This window comes from Elephantulus edwardii, unplaced genomic scaffold (genome assembly GCF_000299155.1).
Source record: "Elephantulus edwardii isolate Elephantulus edwardi_28Jun2011 unplaced genomic scaffold, EleEdw1.0 scaffold00216, whole genome shotgun sequence".
Classification (NCBI taxonomy): Eukaryota; Metazoa; Chordata; class Mammalia; order Macroscelidea; family Macroscelididae; genus Elephantulus; species Elephantulus edwardii.
Genome location: NW_006399966.1, coordinates 1953485 through 1977451, shown reverse-complemented (window position 1 = coordinate 1977451; position 23967 = coordinate 1953485). Strand labels below are relative to the sequence as shown.

General features: G+C 50.4%; 1 protein-coding gene across 1 annotated transcript in view; it reads left to right on the top strand.

Annotated features, from left to right (window-relative positions):
• Window positions 1-23967, top strand: part of MAPT (microtubule-associated protein tau) — a 57453-nt gene that overhangs the window by 31992 nt on the left and 1494 nt on the right. The window contains exons 11-14 of the mRNA XM_006897871.1: window positions 15269-15339; window positions 15395-15487; window positions 18419-18500; window positions 20985-21097. Coding sequence (XP_006897933.1) covers window positions 15269-15339; window positions 15395-15487; window positions 18419-18500; window positions 20985-21097 — 359 coding nt within the window. The remainder of the gene's footprint in view (window positions 1-15268; window positions 15340-15394; window positions 15488-18418; window positions 18501-20984; window positions 21098-23967) is intronic.

Here is a 23967-nt window from a genome sequence, read left to right as displayed (position 1 = left end):
GGGGGGGAGTCACAAGAGGTAAGCGAGGAAGGCATTAGGGCGCGTGAGCGGGTACGGGGGCGTGCAGAAGGTGCTCCAGAGGTGCACAGGTTAGCAGGGGGGTGCACAGGCGCGTGGGGGTTGCCCTGGCGGGCACGCGGGAGCCGGCCATGAGGGTGCGCCAGCAGGCGTGGGGACAGTATGGAGACCTGCTGAGCCCCGTCTGCCCAGGGCAGGCGAGCTAATGCTCAACTGCCTGACTCAGTTCAAAAGGGGTCCTCGTGTAGCACCCTGACCCCTGCTTGGAGGTCATCAGGGAAGGAGAATCCGCTAATGGCTCAGTACTCCGTCGGGGTCACCACTGAGCTGGGTGGAGAGAAAGCAGCCACTCTGCCTTTCCCCACGTCAGCCCGCTGAAGGAACAGTATTAGGGCCCGGGCCCCACAGAACTGTCTGGGCCCCACAGACCCCTCGCCCGGGGCTGCCCTGGCGCCACAGGGGGCCCCCCTGGGCTGCCCTAGTCCCATAGCTCACCCCACCGGGGGCTGCCCCGGCCCAATAGGGGCCCCACAAGGCTGCTCTGGCCCCCATGGGCCATGTCGTTTCTTGTTCAGACGTGATGCCCTCTCTACCGTGGTGGCTTTATTGGCCGGTTACTCGCGTTATGTTGCTCTTTAATGGTCGGTTCTGGGGACATAAAGGAGGATCTGTTTTGGATGACTGATTTTTTTCTGGCTCATGAAACCCTTGGGCCTACTACAGATGAGGGAACCCCCGTGTCTGCCGGCCTGAGGTGGAGATGTTCGGGAGACCCCTCTCTCTTCTCTGAGTCCAAGAGGGAAGGTGGGGAGAAGGGTGGGAAGCTGTGTAGGGTTTGCCCAGCACTGAGGGGCCAGCTTAGGACAGGATCTTGACTCACTTCTTGTGTCCACCATTGTGCTGGGCCGTGTGTGAGTCCGGGGGCCTCCTGGTGGAGGTAGCAGGCCTCTGCCAGCCTAAACCAGTACTCCCTGAGTAGAAATTGTGGTGTCTCCGCTCAGAGAATGGGGTGCTGTTCTCTCTTTGTAGTTGAATGGGGACCAATTCATAGCCAATCCTCCAGCAGATTTTTAGATACTGTAGATGGGATGGGAGCAGATTCGCCTCTTTATCCAAGGAAGCCAATGGTGGATTCGAACCCAATAGCACTGCCATTGGGTGATCAGCACAACTCCTCCTGGGCTGAAGCCATTGACTCAGCTGATTTTATTTACCTAGAGCCCACCTAGCTCATGGGTGAACGGCAGGCAGGGGTGGGTTATAAAAGCCTGTGCACACTTCGTAGTCTATAGTGAACAGCATCTCAGGTGTCCCCTGTTCAGTGAACTCACGGAAGTGTGTGCCTGCCTCACGAGGTACTAGGCCTGTCAAGGATTAGAAATTAGAAAACAGCCTTTGCTTCGGTTCTATAGACAGTTGTCACGGGGCTCAGGAGAGCGACGAACGCTGTCCATCCTTCAGAGCACAGTCTTTGAAATGGTGGGAAACGTGGACTCGTTCACGCTGGATTCGTAGGTTAACACAAGCACCTGCGCTTACCTTGCTTCCTGGACGATCCCACACAGAAGGTTCTGCTCACCTCCTGCCTCTCCTGAAAGCCTGTGTTTCCTCTCTGGGGGACTGCGGACCTCCTGCGGCCTTCTTCTAGTTCTTGGGGCCCTGACACATCCTCCCCAGTAGGGAACACAGCCCTCTCGGGTGGAAGGCCTCATCCTGCCTCTGGGCGTGGGGGCTGTGGGACCACCCTCTTCTCCTTGGCTGCTGGTCCGCCTTCATGTCACTGTCCCTGCTGTGTCTCCTGTTCTCCCTTAGAAAATGTGCCCCCCTCTCTGAAGGGACCATGCTGCTGTGGAGCAGAATGTCCATGTCTTAAGCTGCAAGGGAACACACACACCCACACCCCATGAGAGGGAGGTTATCTGCGATAATGGAATGATTCCCCACCCCCACCAGTCATCAGCCCCTAATTCAGCGCTGAGTGCCCTGTCATCGCCCTGCAGTTCTAAGACTATAATGAGGAGGGGTTGAGTCTTCCACATTTGCTGGCGGCAAGCTCTTGTGGACCATGTGGTTCATTTGACTTGGTGGGGTGTGTGTGTGTGTGTGTGTGTGAATGATTCAGGGAGTCAAATTTGGCATGGAAATCAATACCCCCATCAGCACACGGTCATTAGAGACTGGGCAAGTTTGGCCCAGTTCATCTCTGCTGAAAGTATTCAGGGCGTCAGTGAGTGGGAATCCCCACTGAGGGCACCTTTCAGGGCTGAGCCCACGCTTCCCATCCTATCAGAGTGACCCTATCAGGGTCCCAGGCTGTGAGGAAATGATACTTAAATGTCTGCAGATGTGTAAAAGAGAAAGATTGGTTTGGGATTAGAGAGGAGGAAGAGTTGTGGAGATTTAAATGGGAGAGGAGGGAGTAACAGCATCTCAAATTCCATGAAAAACATGGGTCATTGAAACAGAAATCTCAGCTGTACAAAAGATCGTGAGGCTAATTTCCACTAAAAAGGAAAGGAGAGGGGGGTGGGGGAATTATATAGGATTTGAAGAAAAGGCTTTGGGAATGACCTGTTAAGGTGTTTTGGTTCTCTTTTTTCTGGGCTGAGATAAGGCTAGTGGAGTTTGAGATCTTTGTGTCCCTGTGGCCTCATGTAAAAGAAATGCTCAGTAAATGTTTAGTGACAGCAGAGCAGAACTGCGGGCCTGAAGCTCCCCAAAGAGGTGAGCACATTGAACAAGGAAGGTGGAGAACAGGCTGTGTCTGTAAACCTGAAGAGAACAAAACCACAGTTGATCTGTATATACCATTTGGTGGGGAAAGTGCTACACACCTGTTCTTTGAACTTTCTGGGTTTGTGATTGCTATAGGCAATACACACATAGGGTTGAGGTGAACCTTACTCCACTCAGGAGCATCCAACAGTAACAGAAACACAATAACTATGTGTCTTAGTTTTCCAGTGCTGCTGTAACAGACATGCCACAGAGTATATTCTGTTTTAAAGAATAGACATTTATTTTCTCACAGGTCAGCAGTCTAGGAGTATGAATTCAGGCCACTGGCTCTAGGGAAAGGCTATGTCAGCCCTGGGGAAGATCGCAGCCTTTCCAGCATTCTTTAAGTTCCTTCCTGATCCTCACATGGCATCTGCCTCTCCCTATTTTGCTTGCCTGTATCTGTATCTGTCTTATTCTTCTATTACTCAGAAGTGATTACAGTTAAGAGCCAGTCTACACTGGTATAGCCTCATTAACATAGATTAGTTTACATTATGGAAAGAAATTACATCACAGCACATTTCATTATACCTTCTCCTCACTTACTGACAGACTTAGGTTTCAAAGACCGGTTGTTATGGTTCTTGTTGTTGTTTGCCATCTAGTCAGAACTGACCCTCCAGTGAGTTTTCAGTTAATCACATGGGAGGAGATGGCCTGTCGATCTCTCACTGAGCTCTCACTAGATTCGAACCATGTACCTTTGGGATTGCAGTTCAGCTTCTTTCCATTAGGCACAAGAGCTCCCTCCTTGTTATACTACATCAGTGTTATGTGAAAACAGAAGATGACCACATCAGGTCACAAAATGGAAAATGGTACCATCAACACATAACCGCCAAACCATTGAGCTTCATGGCCCAGCCAGGTGAGTGACGTGTGACCTGGGCCATCACAGTGTTGCTCTGTCCTCACACCTCAGCTCTCATTACTGCAACACGTACTTTGTCAATGTGCGAAACAGTTAAATGGTAGCGTTTTTCACTCTCATCAGCTAACTAGTAAGTGAAGAAATGGTGTTTATCACATTAGCTTCATAAATGTGTTGTTGTGTGCCACTGAGTCGACTACTACTCTCAGCGACTGTATGAACCTTGCCTATGCTGAGCCAACCTCACGTCTCTGACACACACCTGCCCCCATCGCCTCAGCTGCTGTGTTGATCCATCTCGTCTGGGGTCTTCCTCTCCTGCACTGACCCTAGGAGTTTCAAGACCAGCACGTGTTTTGGAGGCCTTGGAGACTCTGCAGCAAAATTGCTTTTGACTCGTTGTGTTGACTGAAGGTGGGCCTGCCTGCTCCTGAGAGTCTTGAGGGGGCCACTCTCCAGCCTCACCCTAAAGGCACTAGCATCTCAGGGCGAGGGTACCAGGTGTTTTCCGTGTGCAGTCCCAGCCAGCATCTGTCCTCAGTCCTAAGCCAGGGTCTCCATGTCCCCAAGTTCTCAATGTGTATGTGGGTACAGGGGAAGGGACAGACATAAAGCCAGTATTTTGTGAACTTTAAAGGAAAAGGAAGGCCCCATTGCAGATGTGATGGTGGAGTGGGCAGTAGCTTCTGCTGAGGGTCCACATAGGCAAGAGCCCTTTTGGGAGGTGCGTTCATGGTTCTGATGATTCAGTCATAAACAGTGATCTGTGAAGTAGCTTGCTTCTCTTTCCCCTGGCTCTGTGAGGTGGCCCTCGGACTTCCCTGTCCCTGTGGCCGCCCACGGTGCCCGCCAGTCTGTAAGTGTTGGGTAACCCACAACAGGAGACAGACAAAGCTGGAAGGGAAAATGTGCATCCAGCTTTATAATTGCAAAGCACAAACTGAATGTCTGTCTGTTAATGAGGAGATACGTCAACTACGGTGGTGCCGCACTGTAAGATACTGCCTTTCATGTGATCTATGACAAGAAAGTTTACTATAATGAATTATGTTACCCTATTGAGAGGAAGCCCTGGCAGCAGAGCTGTTAAGTGCCAGGGTGTGAACTAACACGTTAGTGGTCTGAACTCAGCCCAGTGACTCCTTGGGAGAAATATCCGGTCATCTGCTCCCCTCGAGGTCACAGCCTAGAAGCCCCTGGGGGGGCGCCCTGCTCTGTCACATGACACTGCCGTGAGTTGAAATCCACTTGATGGTGCTACTAACAACATTACATTAACAGGGGAATAAAATGCTATCAATCACTTACATTATTCCTGCTTAGAAAACCCAACCCAACCCACCACAGTCAAGTCAATTCTAGTTCATGGTAACTCTCTCCCGCCACCAGGTTTCTGAAGCTGCAAGTCGTGACTAGAGGAAAGTGCCCATCTTTCACCCTCAAAGCAGCTAATGGATTTGAACCACTAACCTTTCACGGAATGCACTATGCCACCAGAGAACCTGATACTTGTTAGTTGCCATCAAGTTGAGTATCTGATCTTATGAACAACAGATCTGGGCCCTGTCCTATCCCATGCCGGCCTAACAATCTCTGGCACACTTGAGCCCATTGGTGCAGTCACTGTGTCAATCCAACTTGTTGAGGGTCTTCCTTTCTTTTGCCCTCCCCTCCTTCTTTCCAAGGATGGTGTCCTTCTCCAAGGAATAGTCTCTCCTGGCAACATGCCCAAAGTATGTGAGACGGACTGGGGATAGAGCTCAGTGGTAGAGCATTTGACTGCAAAGTACATGAATCAGAACTCTGGCGGCAATTTCACCAACACATATCTGTTTGTTCTTTTGGCAGTCCGTGGGATATTCAGTATTCTTATCCAACAACACAGCCCAAAGGCATCAATTCTTCTGTACTCTTTATTCATTTGTCCAGCTCTCAGATGTACAGCAGGTGATTTTTAAGATCATGGCCTGAATCAGGTGCTCCTTAGTCTTCAAACTGATATCATTGCTCTTCAATAATTTGGAGAAGTCTCTGACTGCAAACTTTGCATGTGCAAAGCATCTTCTGATCTCCTGACTGCTAGAACTAAGGATGGGTGTTAATTGTGGATCCATGTAAGATGAAGTCATTGATAGTTTCAATCTTTTCTCCATCTATTATGATGTTCTCTATCAGTCCAGTGGTGAGAATTTTTATTTTCTTGATGTTTAGATATAATCCATATTGGAGGTGGCAGTGTCTGACCTGCAGCAAGCTCTTCAAGTCTCACTTTCAGCAAGAAAGATTGTGTCATCTGCATAACACAGGTTAAGTCTTCCTCCAATCCTGATTCCACATTTTTCTCCAGAGAGTCCAGCTTCTCGAATCATTTGCTCGGCATACAGATTGAATAGGTAGAGTGAGAGGATACAACCCTGACACACACTTTTCTTCATTTTGAACCATGTAGTGTTCCCTTGCTTTGTTTGCACAGCAAAGGTCTAGGTCTAGGTTTCACATGAGCATAATTAAGTGTTCTGGGACTCCCATTCTTCTCAATGTTAGCCGTAATGTGTTAGGATCCACACGGTAAGATGCCTTTGCATAGTCAAGAAAATACACATAGACATTCTTCTGATAATCTCTGCTTTCAACTAGGATCCATCTGACATCAACAGGGATGTCTCTGGTGGCACAGCCTCTTCTAAACCCTGCTCGAACTTCTGGCAGTTCTCTGTCAATGTATTGTTCTGGCTGTTTTGGGACGATCTTCAGCAATATTTTGCTTGCATGTGTTATTAATTATATTATTCAATTAATTTCCACATTCTGCTAGATCCCTTTTCTTGGGAATGAGAACAAATAGGGATCTCGTTCAGTCCGTCCTCCAAATTTCCTGACATAGACTGGAGAGCACGCCCAGGGTTACATCTGTTACCTGAAACGTTTTGCCTTCCCCTCCCCCACCCAGTGTTCTAAGCATAAGAGATCCCAGGAATCAAAGGGATTTCTTATGCTTAGAAAACCACAAACAAAAACAAAAAATTATGGCAAAACGTTAACAGCACCTGTTTTCATAGGTTTGTTTTTTGGTTTTTTTTTTTTTATGTACTATCAAGTCGCCTGAAACCTATAAGTGACCTTACATGCAGCTGCTCTGAACCCTGTCCTGTCCTGAGCCAGTCTCACTAATTTCAACACACCAACCCCCATTCACTGTATCAATCCATCTCATCCAGGGTCTTCCTCTCCTGAGCTGTCCCTCCACCCTCCCGAGCATGATGTCCTTCTCCAAGGACCAATCTCTCCTGACCACATGCCCAAAGTATGTGAGATGGAGCTTCAAAATCCTTGCCTCCAAAAGACAGACCTATTTGTTTTCTTGGCAATTTATGGTATGTTCAAGACTCTTCTCCAGCACCACAATTTGAAGGCATCAATTCTTCATCTGTCATCCTTAGTCATTGTCCAGCTCTCTGATGCACAGCAAGTAATTGCAAAGACCATGACCTGGATTAGGTGCACCTTGGTCTCCAGACTCACGCTCTTAACACCAGCAGTCAGGAGATCAAAAGACAAATTGCATTGGGAAAATCTGCTGTCAGAGACCTCTCTAGAATGCTGAAAAACAATGATGTCCATTTTCCTAGATTACTATATTTTCCCATCCCTAAATTTCTACACTGAACATGTTTATAATTAGAGAGGACAACCCAAAAGTGAGTAGAAAACCAGTTGTAATGTGTAGTCTTGAATGAATGGTGTTAGTTGCCTTCTAATTGGAGAAGTTGGCTGGGCCTGGGCCATCTTCGTGATGGTTGGTAGCAGGACATGGCAGTAAAATGAGAGAAAAAAGACACCGAATCTCACGTAACTGAAGCCAGAAATTAGCAGGAAAATCCACGAACTAAACTGTATGACAAGGGATTACCTACCATTAAGAGTGCTGATATTATGCCAATAATCTATTTAGTTTATAAAGAAATCACCTCTAAATGCCACAGCATAATGAACCAGAAATTAATTGTGTAAATATCACCAATATAATTACAGTTACTAGAAATTAAACACTTTCCCCTATAACTCTGCTTGTTCAGGGAGGAAATCAAGAACATCACTTCAAATTGCGTTGTAACAAACTGTCAATGATGAGGTGATTGTTAAGTGCCATTGAGTGAGAACCGACTCATAGCTGACCCTCCAGTGGGTTTTCAGAGGCAGTAAACCACGAAAGGAGGTGGCCCATCTTTCTCCCACGGAGCAGGCAGAAGATTCAAACCATGTGCCACTGGGTTGGCAGCACAACTCCTTACCGCTAAGCCACCAGAGCTCCCATAAGCGATGAGCACTTACCCCAAAATGTGCTTAAAGACAGTGCATCATTTCAGTTTTTTTTTTTAGGGAAGAAAAGAAAAAAAAATGTAATTGCATTATATAGATTATTTTCTTAGTGGGGCAAGAACTGAAGAAAAGAAGAATTAGGAAACAAAGAGATGAGAATAGAAAACATGGTCAAGTAAATGGCCCCCCTGCTCCCCAGCATCCCTTCCCGATACTCTTTCATCCCACCATGACGGGGGCTTATGAGTTTCTGGGAGTCGGAGAGGTCTAAGCAGATGGAAGGAACAATTGTAACAGCAGGAGGGAGCCCTGGTGGTGCAGCGATCAAGCAGTCAGCTCCAAACCTGAAAGGTGGTTGGTGTGAGGATCTGGGAGCCCCCATGGGGTCGGCTCTCCTGTCCTGCTGGCTCATTCCAACTGGAATCAACTCCCCCCGTCACACAGACCTAGCAGCCGAGGCAGCAAGAGGATGAGGCTGGAGGGAGAGGACGCAGCCTGCATGCACCCACCCACACCCAGGGTCACCTCATCGGTGCTGATGTGACCCACACGGAGTGTCCCCTACACTGCCAGTGCCAGCAGGTTAAAGGAGACGGGACACTATTGTTTAGGGGCAGATTATCCAAGAGGCCAGGTTATATATGAACCATCGATGCCTTTGAACTGTGGTCTTGGCAAAGAATATCAAATATCCCACAGGCTCCAAAAACACCAACACAGCTTCTTGGAGGAAGTGCCCCCTGTGGTCTCACCTCTGTTGGGCACATTGTCAGGAGGGGGTGAGTCCTTGGAAAAAGACATTGTGCTGGGAAAAGTGGAGGGTCAGTGAAAAAGGAAGACCCTCTCGAGACGGATTGGCACAGATTGTAGCAAAAGCCTCAATCATGTCAGAGATCATGGTGATGGCACAGATCGGGTGAGGTTCCAAGGTGTTGTTCACAGAGTCGCTGAGTCACAGTCGAAGCAAACATCGATGCAGTATCCTACATGGCCACGCGGTGGCGGTGATACGCTGTGAACGCCCCTCTCCTCCTGGGTCTCTGGCCTCAGGGCTGCTGTTGGTTCCCACATCAATAGGGATTTGTTTCTCTTTAAATGTGCCTCTTTATTCCTTCTCCTCGTCCCTCCTCCTCTCTCTCGTCGGTTCACCTCCACCCATCTCCCTTTCTGATCCATTTCTGTCTGTCTTCACCCTTCTTCATTGCCACCCCTTCTGATTCACCACAGACCACGATGGAAAGCAGAAGTGTCTTCCTCACCCCCTTTTTTAAAATTAATTTTAATGAAAGTTTACAGAGACTTTGGATTTCCATTCATTCATTGTTGTACTTTTCTCCCTGCCCATCCCTCTCTTGCCCTCAATTTACTCTTCTCTTTGAAAAGTAAAAGAAAAATTCTTTCATTGTTATACAATCCCTCCCCCCAAGTCCACTCCACTAGCCTTCGTTCTGGACTCCCGTCATGACAATAATACCTAATCACATATCCCTTTTAAACAGTTCTCTCCCTCATCTGCTTCAATGCAGTATACGTTATTTATCCCCTTTTTCTTAGTCTTCCCTCAACCCCGATGTCAGTCCCGTTTTACAACAGTGGCACTATGCAGTATTTGTCCTTTTGTGACTGAGATATTTCACTCAGCGTAATGTCCTCCGAGATCACCCATTTTGTATAATATTTCATTAGTATGGTGCTTTCTCAAAAATTTTCAAATAGAAATACCATTTGATCCAAAAATTCCACTACTGGGAATATACCCTAAAGAAACCATAACCGTCACCCAAGCAGATATATGCACACCCATGCTTATCTCAGCTTTGTTCACATTAGCAAAGAGCTGGAAACAACCCAAGTGCCCATCAACAAACGAATGGATAGAGAAGCTCTGGTATATTCACACAATGGAATACTATGCTGCACTGAAAAACAGAAGTGTCTTTTAAAGAATTACCTTTACTGGTAAATAGTGAAAAGACATATGCACAGAATATTGTGTTAGTAGATTAAGTAACTGGTATTCAGTGTTGTCTCTAGAGCAGGGCAGTGACTTTGAGCCCAGCTGTGGGACCTAGACTAACTGAGCAGAAGTCACTGCCAAGCAGGGGACCCTTCACTGGGACCACCTGGAACCCTGAGAATCCATCTCACCACACACAGGATTTGTACTTCTTCAAAATCATGTATACAAGGCATCATTTTAAAGGACCTTTGGGAGACAGTCATTTAAAGGAGCCGCGTGTTTATTTGGAAGGTGATTGATTCTTCCCTTACCTGAGCTTTGCTTTGGCTGCTTGACTGGATGTGAAGTGGGCAGGTTGTCCTGTGCTCTTTTCTGGGCCAACCACCTTGGACTTGAAGAGAAGTAGTACATCTTGTGTTAACTTCTCAGCTGTGGGCCTGGTAAGCAGCCTGGCCCCCACATGGTCCTGAGGTGCCCACAGTCCTCAACCTGGCCATCCTGGGAGCACCTCGGGAATGGCAGCTGGGTCCCTCTAGAACAGCCATGGGAGACCTGAACCCTAAGAAAAGAATGTAGCTGGTGAGGGTTTAGGTTGCCCTGGGCCCTTCAGGTTACAAACTGAACCCAAGTGAACCTGCCCCTTATGGGGCCAAACCCTGACTGGAGGAATTTCCATCTGGTTCCCAGATCAAAATATAGAGCTTCTAATATTTCTTTCCTCTGACAATTTAGTGTCCAAAACAGACACAACTCTGGTTAAATTGTTTCAGGATTTGGGAATATTTTACGTCAACCCATACCTTCCTTTCTTTTCTCTAAATCTGGAGTTCTCTGAGGTGTGTTTGCTTTATATGAGGACTGACAGTAATTCAGATCTGTTTCGTAAATATCCTTGTGTCTCCTACCAAATCCCACAAAAGCTTATTGCTCTGTGTGTGTGTGTGTGTGTGTGTGTGTGTGTGTGTGTGTGTGTGTTGGATTAAGAAGAGGCCACAAGAAAAAAACATTCCTGTGTGTGTGACAGACCTTGTATTATTGCTTAATGCTCCTTGATAAAGACCCATCTGATGAATTTCTTGGACTGATTGGTACAGCAAACAAGAAACTAGTTTCTGCCTTGAGAAACTAGTAAGTTTACTTTGTTAGATAAGGAGAGTTATATAACCCATCATTTTTCCCTTTTTGCGTTGACTTCCAGGAAGCTCAGAGCTCAATGGAACAATCAGTCAGCTGTCCTCCTTCCTTGAACACTCTCCTTCAAATATTTTTTGTGCTAAAAAAAAAATTCTGCTTCACTTCCTTTCTAAAAGTAGACAGATGTCTTTCTGGGAAATTTGTTCTAAGAAATGAGCCCCCAGCAAGAGTTTATGTGGAATTTCTTAAACTCTGAGGGTAACTCAAGTTGCTTCAGAGATGTTATAGAGAGGGTGACAGTGACTCCAGCATCCACAGGGAGCCGGGTAACAATGTGGGCCCCCTCCCCACCTCCCAGCCCAGGACTGGACTAGGTGGTGTGCTGGTCTCCCCTCCCCGTCTCCCTCCTCCCAGCCCCGGACTGGGCTCGGTGATGTCATGGTCTCTACTTACTGGCAGGACAGAAGGCCACTGCGTGCCAAGAGGGAGTGCTGTTTTTATTGGGTTTATGAGGCAATAGCCTTGAGGACAACTCAGGCGAAGCTCTGTTTTCACCAGAAATAGGTTCCTGTGTGGGTTTTGCCTAGGACTGGGGAAGGTTGCTAAGCCTTTCTGCACTACACAAAGGGGGCTGGTGAGGGACAGGGTAAAAGGGAATTATGGATTTATCTACCCTTTAAAGGAGAAATGAAAATGGAAGAGAATTTACCACGGAAGAATGTGTATGTTTGTGTATAAATCTGCTGTTGTTATTCAATGCAAGTACGACCCTATGAACAAAACAGATCTGAACCCTGCCCTGTCCTGTGCCGTCCTCACAGCCTCTGACACACTCAAGCCCACTGCTACAGTCACTGTGTCAATTCATCTGCTTGAGGGTCTTCCGCTTTTCCACTGACCCTCCACCTTTGCAACTTGATGTCCCTCTCCAAGGAACAGCCTCTCCTAGCAACACGCCCAAAGTACGTGCGATGAAGCTTTATCATCTTTGCCTCCAAGGAGCGCTCTGGCTGCACCTTCTCTGAGACACGTCTCTCTGTTCTTTTGGCCGTCCATGGATGTTCAGTCCTCTTCTCCAACATTAGAACTAGTATTTATAGATGAGGGAAATATACACCTTCTAACAAAAAAAGGGAGCTCTGGTGGCCTAGGGGATAGAAGTTGGGCTGTAATCCCAGAAGCACACAGTTCGAGGCCACCACCTGCTCCATGGGAGAAAGACAGGCAAGCTCTTCCCTTGTGATTAACTGCCTCTGAAAACCAGCAGGAGGGTCCGCTTGGGTCAGCTTTGACTCCGGTACATAACAACAACTAACAGAAAGGGGGCAAAGGATCCATTTCAGCATGAGTCAGAGAGACACAGATTAAGTCCACGATACCAGCCCTGACTACTTTGATCAAAGAAATAAACAAGACCATTTTTCAATTACCCAGTACCAGCAGCAAGGACTAGGCTGGCTCTGGACAGTGTTCATGAGGGAAATAAGCCCAGCCCTTTCAGAAGGCCAGTTAGTGAATTATATTGCGGGATCTTAGAGTATTTGTAACTTTGACCCAGAAATGTTGTAATATATGGAGTAAGTTCATACTGGAATACGTTCCTGATGAGGCTGTTGATTTTACTGCATGTCGAATCAACACAGATATCTGATAGCACAGGAGCAGTGCTGACAGTGTGGGGTGGCGTGTGTTTGGGTGTTGTTTCTGGTGACTATACCGGAACATGCCCACTGCGACCCAGTCTGTCCCTGCTAAGTGCCCCCCGGTCAGGCTTGGAGACTGCAAATATGGGGGGAGGAGACCACCACGTCTTTCTCCTGAAGAGTAGCTGGTAGGTTCAAACCACTGACATTCTGTTAACCATTCTGCTGCCAAGACTCGTTAGTGTCTCGTATCCTGTACAATCTATCTACACAGACAGACAGACAGACAGACAGACAGACACACACACACACACACACACACACACGCATGCACGCACGTATGCGCGAAATTGAAAGGAAGCTCAGAAAAATGCCAATGTGGTTGTGTTAGGATGATAAGAAAACGGTTTTGGTGTTTGTCTTTTAAAATCTCCTCTCTTTTTCTAAATAATTTCCATTTCTTTTTCTAAGGGAAATGCATAGTCATTTTTTATTATTATTAAAGGAATTTTTAAAAAGGAAATTAAGAGGTAGGTTAGGTATTGGCTTTCAGAAGACTTTTTGATTCAGACCAGTAAAATGAAGGGAAAACTATGTAAACAATGAACATTTTTATTTTGCCAGATAAAGGACACTTAAAAATAATATTGTCAGTTCTCAGGATAGTGCGATAAAGGAAAGGTCATTTTGACACCAAGATACACAGAATGGGCAGATTGTAGCCCCGTGGAAACCTTGCTGCGGTGTCTCTGGTGAATCTGCTTGTGACCCGTGACGCCTGACCCTCGGCTGGCTCTGGCACTTGGGACAGAGTTCCGGGACCCTTCCCGATGGATGATCCCGGGGGCCTGTCCAGCCCGACATGGCCCCTACACTCACCTGTCCTAACAGACCTTGGACATTTTGAACACAGGCCCTGACCCAGAGGTCAGAAGCAGTTTCCACAACTTCAGAACCCACACTGGCAGTGCTGGTTCTTCACGGCCAATGCCCACGGGCAGACGGTCAAGCTGTGACTGTAAAAGTGAGGCACACGATTTCCACTCAGGGGCTGGCTCCTCATTCACCCGGCCGACAAAGAGCTAGCATTTTGAACTCTTTCTCTGAGCCATTATTGCCTATTTCTTACATAGCTTTTGAGCAAATTGGGTAAAAATCAGTCTTAGCTCAAGCAGTGATAATTCTATACATCCCTGGTGCTCAGAGGAAGAAGATCAAAAAGGAAAACACCAAGCCTGCTTCTGTTGAGTTGATACCTTTCGCTTGGGGACCCATGGCTGTAGATTTTTACAGGAAGAGACTGTCCACCAGGGAGGCAGCTGGTGTATTCGAACCACTGAACTTTGTGTAGCCGTGCAACTCCTCACACACCATGCCACCAGAGCTCTGGAGGAACAGGAAATCTAACCTCAAGAAACAGCCTGTCTCTGACGAGCTCTGGTGGCCTAGTGGCAAGAAGCTGCACTGCAATCCCAGAGTTGCACAGTTCAAATCCACCAGATGCTCTGCTGGAGAAGGAGGGACAATTTCTTCCTGTACCTGCCAGATCCGATTTGATGATTCACACACGCACAAATTTAAAACAGAGCAAACAGCCTGTCTCTTATTTGTGGTATCACGAGGTGGGTTTGAACTTCTGACCTTCAGGTTGCTAGTTCAGGAGAAGGGTAGTGTGGTGCTGCTGAGGAGATTTTAACACAATGACCACATGTGACAGAGCGAAGCCTTCTCTGTGACTGCCAGCAGAGCAAGCCCATGTGGTTCAGTGTTTACAGCTCTGAGCCATCGATGATGGGGGTCTGCTTCAGTGAAGACCACAGGGCAGCTTCCCTCTGGCCTCCGGGCCCAAGGCTTCAACTCAGACAGAAGAACCTCCCATAATCAGCTCACGACTAACCAGGCTACACATGTGCAGAAACCCTCACAACATTGGGGAACACGGGCTCCACACCCCTTTGTCCCTGTGGGATGTGAGGAGACAAGGGCAGGAGGATAAGTGAGCCAGGACGTCCGTCAGGAGGCCCATGAGACAGAGCCCTCGGGAACGGGGTGCTGTGTGTCCCCACAAAGCCACGGGGCCCCACCTACAAGGTCGGGGATGCCCACTCCTAGTGCTTTGTCAGAATCGCCAGCTAGACACTTTGACCAGGTCCTCCAGGTTCAGATGCAGTCATTCTAAGTCAGCAGTGGAGTGTGGGCTCCCTACCCCCACTGTTCACAGGGGGTCGCTGTGCCTGGGAGGCTGGAGAAGAGTCCCAAGGTTCTGATGGTTGCGGGGTGGGTCTGATGACTCTATGTATTTGGTTTTTCTTGTCATAGAGCACAGTCTTCACGCTCACCTGGGGAACCTTCCGTGGCTCCTCTCTGTTATCCAGGTCTTCTCTGGGGGGCACCTGGGGTTCAGTCCTTTTGTAAATGAAAGATTGCCTCCTGGGAGGCGTCTGTTTGTTAACCCCAAGCTCTAAGGCAAAGCTCCTCTCACTTCACCTGCCTCTCAGGAATGCCTCCGGGGGCACCCCTCTCCTCCCTTGTCTCCTGAAGGCCAGTGCCCGCCCCTGAAGGCAGCCTGCCCCAGGCGCCTCTGCTGGGGCCTCCTCTCCCGCCTGAAGGCTGTGGGCACAGCAGCCAGCCACGTGTGTCACTCATCCTTTTTTCTGGCTATCAAAGGTGCAGATAATTAATAAGAAGCTGGATCTTAGCAACGTCCAGTCCAAGTGTGGCTCAAAGGATAATATCAAACACGTCCCAGGAGGCGGCAGTGTGAGTACCCGCCCGCTCTCAGCTCACCATGCTGGGTTCTTGCTCAGAAGCGGCCTGAGGCCAGGCACTTGTGGGACATTGCACAGAATAAATTGTTCTTGGGCTCAGGACCTAACATACACCCAGGCACCCAAACCCCGTCCACTGCTCCTGGGAGCCCCTTCCCCATGTCCTTGGAGGGGAGCCTGGCCTGCTGGGACAGGGTAGGAGAAGGGACTGAGCGGCCTGGAGGAGTCTTCCACAGGCTTATCGTGGGGTGGGTTGAGACAGGGGTCCAGGAGGTGGGGCTCCCCTTCCCCTCCCGAGCAGGGAGGAAGTGGTTCCACCATCAATGCAGCCATGCCCGCCCTGTCAGGTCCGCGCTCACTGGTGGACACACGGGCCTCTCTGCCCCATCTGAGGCAGGAAGTCCCATCTTCTCCTGCATTTTTCGCGGGAGGACGCAACACTCAACCTCACAGCCCCATTTCTGTGGTGGGGGGCAGGAGAGGACAGCAGTGTCCAGTGGGCCGCCCGGGGTGGGGCCTGTGGGCAGACTCCTTTCGACCCTGGCCTCAGTTCCCAAAGACTCCTTTTCCATGTAGGTTCTTCCAAATGCTTCTGGTGTCTCACTGGACCCCCATGGAATGTGTCCTGTGAGATCCTGTGTAATGTCACACCCCACAGCCCCCCTTGACCTACTCAGATGCCCCCCATCATCCTCTAAATCAAGTCCAGTTCCCTCGACTTCATCCAGAGGCTTGATTGCGTCCCTCCCCACTCTCTCCATAGACGTGGCTGTCCATCGACATGTAAACACCTGGAGCTCAGGTTTCGAGACCTGAGGTCGCCCCGGGAAGAGTGCTTTCTGGGGGTGGATCTGGCACTTGGGGAGTTACTGCTGCAGAAAACACACAGCCCGAGCCCCACAGCCTCTGGTCTGGGCCAGAGGGTTTACTCTTGCAAAATGCTGCTGCCTCCTGCTGCCCAAACACCCGTGTCCGTGGGCTGCCCGGCGCTTTCTTAACGCTTCCTCGCCGTGTCTGCTGATGCCCTTGTGTGCCCCACCCCGGCTCCTGCACCCCCTCCCCAGGTGTGGATCCTGTGCCTGCTGTGACTCAGCTCTACTGCAGACGAGGGCTCAGGCCACAGGACCGAGGCCTTGAACTTGGGGTTGACTCAAGCTGGGTGATCAGTGGAGGGCTGTGAGGGAAAGGCAAGCCTTGGGCTCCAGCTCCGGGGTGGAAGCCACAGCTCACTCCTGCAGGACCGGGTGGTGTGGGTACCGAAGGAGCCACAAGCAGTGTGTGGACCTCAGGGGGCGTCCAGGGCCATGGGGCATCTGCCCTGCACGATCTGCCTACCTAGGACTTGGCAAAAAGCTACAGGATACCCCATGCTGGCCAGCCCTGGCCTTGGCTTGTGACTGCTGCCAATTTGCAGAGGAATCCTGCAGAAAGCTCACTTCCTGGTGTGAGGTGCTTCGGAGGGTTGTGGGGAGCAGGGCGAGACAGCAGGAGAACCCCCACTTCAGCTCCCCCAGCCTGGAGGCTCCCTCCACCTCCCCATTTCTCACCTCCCCTGTGTGGGGTGAAGGGAGGAGAGATGGAGGCCTTGGCCACTCCAGTCTTTCCCCACACCTCTCTGTGCCGGAGGCCCTCCCAGAGCCCCCTGCAGCCTCGGGGGGAACATACACCGAGGGTGGGTAGGCCCTGGGTGCCTTTGACCCAGAGAATCCATGGTCGTAGGGCCTGAGCTTCCCCAGCTCCTAGATCAGGCTGCCGTCCCTGCCTCAGTCTCCCCAGGCTGTCGCTGGCCTCCTGAGTTCCATCTGGCATGGGCCTCAGGTGACCCATCTCAGGTGGCCTTGCTGTTAGGACTAGGACCACAGGGGTGAATCACCCACCTCAAGAGGCTCCACACCCTGTACCCACCTGCGTGCTGCTGCCTTTCACACCCTCCCACCCGCCACGCCACCCACGGACACGGGCCACGTCTGTCTGTCTGCCTCACGCAGCTTTCCACCAACCACTGGCACATGCCAGCATGACTTTAACTCAGAATAATTTGGGATTGTTGTTCCAGATGATTCAGATCACCACGGTAGAAACCTCCTTTGTTTTTCTGGTGTTTTGCTAAGCCCAGTCTCAGCCAGGAACCACCTCTCTCCTGAGGAATTCGAGGGCTGGGATGGGAGTGGCCGGCCCAGGGTGACCTCACCTGGTGTCTCTGGGAGACCAGGGACCCAGCCCTGGCCTCGGAGTTTGGGGTTAGAGGTCAGTGGGAGGCCCAGGGCTTGGAGTGTGATGGCATAGACCTGGTTCTGAGCCCTGGGCTCTGTCAGACCCGAGTGTGTCCCAGTCCGTGTGAGCTTGACACTAACCTGCCCTGGCCCTGCCGTCGCCTGTCTTGCTGATGTCGCTTTGCTGCCCTGTAAGCCAACTGTCGGGCTAGTTGGTGTGCTGACTTCCAAGTGGCTTGGCCCTGTTCGCTGACCCACACTACCCACTGCGGGTGCTTCTGTGGACGCTGCTTCTGTCACCCCTGACCCCACTCTGGGAGCCCAGCCTTCCTAACAGATGCACACAGGCCACTTCTTGGTCTCCAAGGACTGTGACTGGCTGGTTTTGTGTCTGGAAGGGGGTCATGTCCATTAAGTTTGAGTGGTGGTGGTTAAAACAAAGGGCGTGACCTCACCCAGAGAAGCGTCCCCCGCTCTTCACAGAGGGCACGTACTCCATCCACGCTCGTTCTGTGAGGACCCACAGCCCTCGAGGCGCGGTGAGAAGAAACCACAGTGGCCCCTGTGACTAGGGCTGGCTTCCTTGTGGGGGACAGGAGCTGCCATCCCAGCACGGCCTGGGCCTAACACAGCTGCTTCTCAGTGAATTCCGCTCTGTTTTCTCTGCATCTCTCTCTCTGCCTCTCCTCCTTATTCTTTCTCATTTCCAGGTGCAAATAGTCTACAAACCTGTCGACCTGAGCAAAGTGACCTCCAAGTGTGGCTCCCTGGGCAACATCCATCACAAACCAGGTAGCCTTTGCGAAAGGGGACCAGGGTGGGGGGGGGGGAGGGTGGCAAAGGCACTGAGGATGGGACGGGATTGGCCGTCAAGGCCTTCTCCTCAAGTAGTGGGGAAGCTTTTGTCGGATGGCCACTGAGGGGTGGACTTTGCTCCTGAATGGACCCTGGTGGCCAAGACGAGGTGAGGAGGGGAGATGCCGGTCTTCAATCTGAGCCGATTCTCCAAGCAGTCTTTACTCTTGGTCCTCAGTTGGTGTGGAGCTGTGTCACCAGCCACACCAGTTGCCGCTTGGGACCCTGGTCACTGCCGTGTCCCCTGTGGTGCCTTTTGGAACAGAAAATGATGCTTTTCCTGCGCCTTCATGCTCATCCCTTCTACCCCTCACCACACGGGAACTAGACTTGTCTTTATGTTTCTCTGCACCACAGAAATATTCTGGGTCTGCACTGTCCATTATGGTGGCCGCTGACCTTTGGGTGGTCCAGATGGTTAAGCACTTGTCTGATTGAAAGGTCAGTGGTTCCAGCTCGTCCAGAGACACCCGGGAAGACAAGCTTCTAAGATTTTAACAGACGGCTCACAGCTTTGGAAACCCTGTGTGTCTGGAGGGGGACCCCATTTGATGGCAACCAGTAACCCCCACCATGTGTGGCTGTTGAGACCTGCCAAGGGCAAGTGAGGCACTGCATAAATGTGACTTCTTGAAGATTCCAGCGGCCACAGGTGGCTGCTGGCTGCCATAGCGGAAGGAGAGGGACAGATGCTCACGTGGAGTCCCTACCTGGTTTCCTGTCTCTGTCAAGTCCTGTCCAGGGCAGAGGTCATGAGCCACCCTGGTGGGAGAGAAGGTCATCAGAAGAATAGTTCACAGCCGATCTCGTTCTCTCCTGCCTCCCTTGGCTTCTGTGTAGGAGTCTAGTCTCCGCCAGTGGAACCTGTCCTGCCTTCCGTGTTCTAGGAACGCAGCTTTCTCCTTTGTGATAAAGTAACACAGGTTCTCCCTTCCTCATGGCAGGTGTTGGACATGGCATCGTGGGCCCTTCTGCAGACTGCAGCTTGGCAGTCAGCAGTCTTACTCAAGGCCTTGTGGGACTACGGTTAACAGACTATTGACACAGGAAGACCTCACTCATTGGAGTCCATCCAATTCTGAATTAGAATAACTTGTTCTAGACTGCCTGCAATTTACCTTTGCATTATCTAAGAAGGATGAGTTGGCCAAGTAAATATTTGAAGCACATTTTGATTGGAGAGATGAAACAAAATGGATTTGAAGCCTTTACAAGGACTTCCTTGTATCCAAGCTTCATTCTGAATAAGGAGAATCCTTTCTCCTAAACATTGGTCTAGAGGTGGAAAACTTGGCCCTGTTCAGAGCACGGTGCCCACCTACCAGCTGTGTCCCCTCCACTGAGCTGTGTCCACAGTTCCCATCTGTGCCCACAACCTAGTGCTGCTATAACAGAAATACCACAGGTGGATGGCATTAGTAAATAGCAATTTATCCTCTTAACACTTGAGAGAGCTCAAGTTCATGGCACTGTTGTGAGGTGCCATCGAATAGGACTCACAGAAACCCTTTGAACAACAGATCTGAACCCTGTCCTGTACTCTTCCATCCTCACAATCTCTGACACAGTCCATTGCTGCAGTTACTATGTCCATCCACCTGGTTGAGGGCCGCCCCCTCCTTCCACCGTCACCCCACCTTTCCAAGCACGATGTCCAACATGCCAAGTTGTATGTGAGATGAAGCTTCGCCACCATCCTTGCTTCCAAAGAACACTGTCAGCACCTTCTCTGAGATACATCTGTTTGGTTTTTTGGCATTTGATGGGATATTTAGCACTTTTCTCTACCACCACAACTCAAAGGCATCAGTTTTTCTTTTGTCACCCTTATTCATTGTCCAGCTCTCAGAAGCATAGCTAGTGACTGAAGCACCAGCTCTAGGGCAAGGTGGTCTCTCTCTGTTGGCGCTGGGGACAGGCTCTTGTCTCTCTTCAACATCTGTGAGCTCTGGAGATCTCCATCTGCCTTGGGATCTAGGACGTTCTCAGCACAAGAATCTGCTACTGACTTCTTAGTGGTAGCAGGTCCCTCAGATCTGTGCTCGCTCCTCTCCTTTTCTCTCTTGTAAGATCAAACGTGAGGCCACACCCCTTGGTGAGCACTCCTCTTACATCACATCAGGGCTGTGATCTAATTAAGGGTGTTGCATGTCATGCTAATCCCCTTCCAGCTGAGTGGCTGATCAGTCGTGGGGGAGGATGACATCATTGCGTAACCACCACCCTGGATCTTTATGTAACTGTCCCATTACATAACTGCGAATGCGAACCCCCTGAAAATCACAGCACAGTCACATTGACACACATTCGGAGGCGGGGGGACGGTTCAATTCACTGTGCTGCGTGAATCTTATTTAGTACAAGCAAGGCCTAGCAAATCACAGAAAAAGATATAAGGGCATTGTGCGTGCTGTGTTCTAGGAGGCGGTCAGGTGGAAGTGAAATCCGAGAAACTGGACTTCAAGGACAGAGTCCAGTCCAAGATCGGCTCCCTGGATAACATCACCCATGTCCCTGGCGGAGGGAATAAGAAGGTAAAATGGGCAGAGCAGGGAGGGGGCATTTGGGCTTGGCTGAGTTGTGGTTTCCTAGTGCTGCTATAAACAGTATTACTACGAGTGAGCGGCTTCACAGAACCTTTATTTTCTCCTGGTCAAGGAGGCTGGAAGGCTGAGTGCAGGTCACTGGCGATAGAAGGCCTGCCGTCAGCCCCAGGGGAAGACCCTTGACCCTGCCCCTCTGGCCCCAGCATTCCGTGTCCCTTAGCGTGTTTCCGTGGTATCTGTCTTCACTCCCTGCTTTTTCTGTGTCTGGTCTGCCCACCCTGACCGATGTGGCCTTGTTCCCCAAAGAAAACCTCGGTGCACCCACAGCTGTGAAGCCCAGTGCCCACCTGCTGCCCCTGGACTGGTTCTGGTTCCGACTCAGCAAGCCGACTAGTGATCTGCTTTTGTAAAGATTGTTGTTGTTATGTGTCGTCGAGTAAACCGACTCACAATGACCCTATGTACAACAGCTCTGATCCCTGCACTAGCCTGAGCCAGCCTCACGGTCGACACACCTACCCTCACGACCCCAGTTACTGTGTCAATACATGTCATCTGGGGTCTTCCTCTCCTGTGCTGTCCCTCGACCCTTGCAGGCATGATGTCCTTCTCCAAAGCCTAGTCCTTTCTGGTTACATGCCCAAAGTATGTCAGATGGAGTCTCAAAATCCTTGCCTCCAAGGAGTAGCTTGGTTTCACCCTCTGCAGGACAGACCTGTTAGTTCTCATGGCAGTCCATGGTACGTTCAGCCTAGAGAACTCTGGGCAGCAGCAGTTCTGCTCCCAGCCGGGCTCGCCGGGAGTTGGAATCCCCTTCTCGGGCCTCCCCGGAGCGGGCTGTGTGAGGCGGAGGGGCGGGCAGGGCTGGGAGAGGATGTGGTCTCCTGGCGCCACTTTGCTCTTCTGCACGAAAGCAGTGAGGCACCTGCTGGGACTTCCCACCACACCTGCAGTTCTCTCCCTCTCCTGCCTGGGGGCCTCCCAGCAGCTCACCAGGGGGTGGCTCGGGGACAAGGGACAGTGTAGGCACATGTACCGTCTACCCCACACTGTGCACTGCCCAGGGTGGCTGGGAGTGCCAGGAGGCCTGGGTCATCTTTCCACATGACGCAGGGTGGCAGCTGGGAGTCCCTGGCCTCTGTGGGCCCCCTCACTCCTCTGTAGCCCCACATGCCACCCTGAAGAGAAGCTAAGCGCCCTTCTTGTGTTTGTGGGGAGAGCAGGCACTGTGCTTTGTGGAGCTACACTTGCAGGCATGGTCTTAACACAGTTGCAAACTGAGGACCCCTCAGGTGAGGTCCCTGAGGCTGGGAGAGGTGTGGATTAGTCCTGCAGCACCTCCAGACCCCAAGGCTGACCTGAAGTGCCCACATATCGTGTTCAAAAGCTGGGCCGAGACAGCCTGCCTGGAGGGAAGCTGGCTTGTACCCAGTTCCTGGGGAAGTGGGGAGCCTCCTCCGCAGAAGCTACACTTCTTTCCACTCCCTGCCCCAACCCTGGTTTAGGGGCGGGACCTCCAGTTCTGGTGCTTCAAAGACAGGTGCCTTGAGGTGAGGGGGAAAAGGCCACCTTAAAACAAGTTTGTTCTCGTGAGGCCAAGTATGTCAGCTAAAACTGTGTGCCCAGTGGGGTTTTCAGTAGCTGATTTTTTCAGAGTAGACTGCTAGGTCGGTGGGTAGACTTGAACCCCTGGCCCTTTGGTTGGGAGCCCAGTATGCTGTCTGTACCCCCAGGGCCCCCTCCTCAGCAGTCTCATCCAGTGGATCTGGTAGTGCCTTTCCCTTGGTGAAGGGAGGATTCCACCTGTATCTGGGGTTCTTGGGGCACAAGAAGGCTCTGGGTATGACTCTGCTTGGAAAAAGATCTGCAAACACTGAGTGTCAGTTTCTTAGCAAATGGGGTGGGAAGAATTACCTCAAGTGGTCCTGAGACAAGACTCTTAGCAGGTTCTGGAAGGTTCTTGGTATGCTGTACTCTATCCATTGCCATGGGATCGGAACCAGCTCACAGTTGAACCTCCACAGAGATTCTGAGATTGTAAACCACACAAGAGATTGTCCATCTCTCCCGAGGTGCGACTGGCAGATTCGAACTGCCGGAGGTTTGGCCTTTAGGTTGGCAGTAGGACCCCCTGTACACTGGACAGGCCCCTGTCGGGTACAGGTATGTGAGAACTAGACGTAAGGTCAAGGCCGACTTCTCAGCTCCTGCTGCTCAGTCCTTGACATCTGGTGACCACTCACCAGCTTCCAGCAGGAATTGTTTGTAACTCGTCTCTGAAGTTCGAGGCCACTGTTCTGGCCTTAGGGTCCTCCTCCTATCAGGCCCTAATTTGTTTGTTGAAGTAACAAGTGGTGGAATACAGGACCCCTATCACCTTTAGTTTTGGGGATTTTTGCCTCAGACATCTGTCTTTTTCTTTTCTAATTATTTTTTGTGTGTGTACCATCAAATCGGATCTGACTGGTACAGGAGGAGACTGCCCCTCCTTCTCCAGCAGAGCATCTGGTGGATTTGAACCGCACACCTCTGAGATTGTTTTTTTTCCTTAAGAAAGCTTAAAAAAATATTAGCTGAACTGTTTTTCTAACAGCTTATGTCAAAATGTCTATTCACGGTGAGTAAATAAGACAGCCATGCTCTCACTTCATTGGAAACATCTAGAACAGACAAGCGTGTGCAGGCCAGTGGAGCCACAGTGGAGCATGGCTTGTCAGGTGCTAAATGAAAGGTTGGAGGTTTGAACCCAACCAGCAGTTCCATGGGATAGAGACCTGGTAACCTGCTTCTGGGAAGGGCCCAGCCTAGAAAGCTTGTGAGGCAGTTCTCCTCGGTCACTCGGGGGTCTCTGTGAGCGG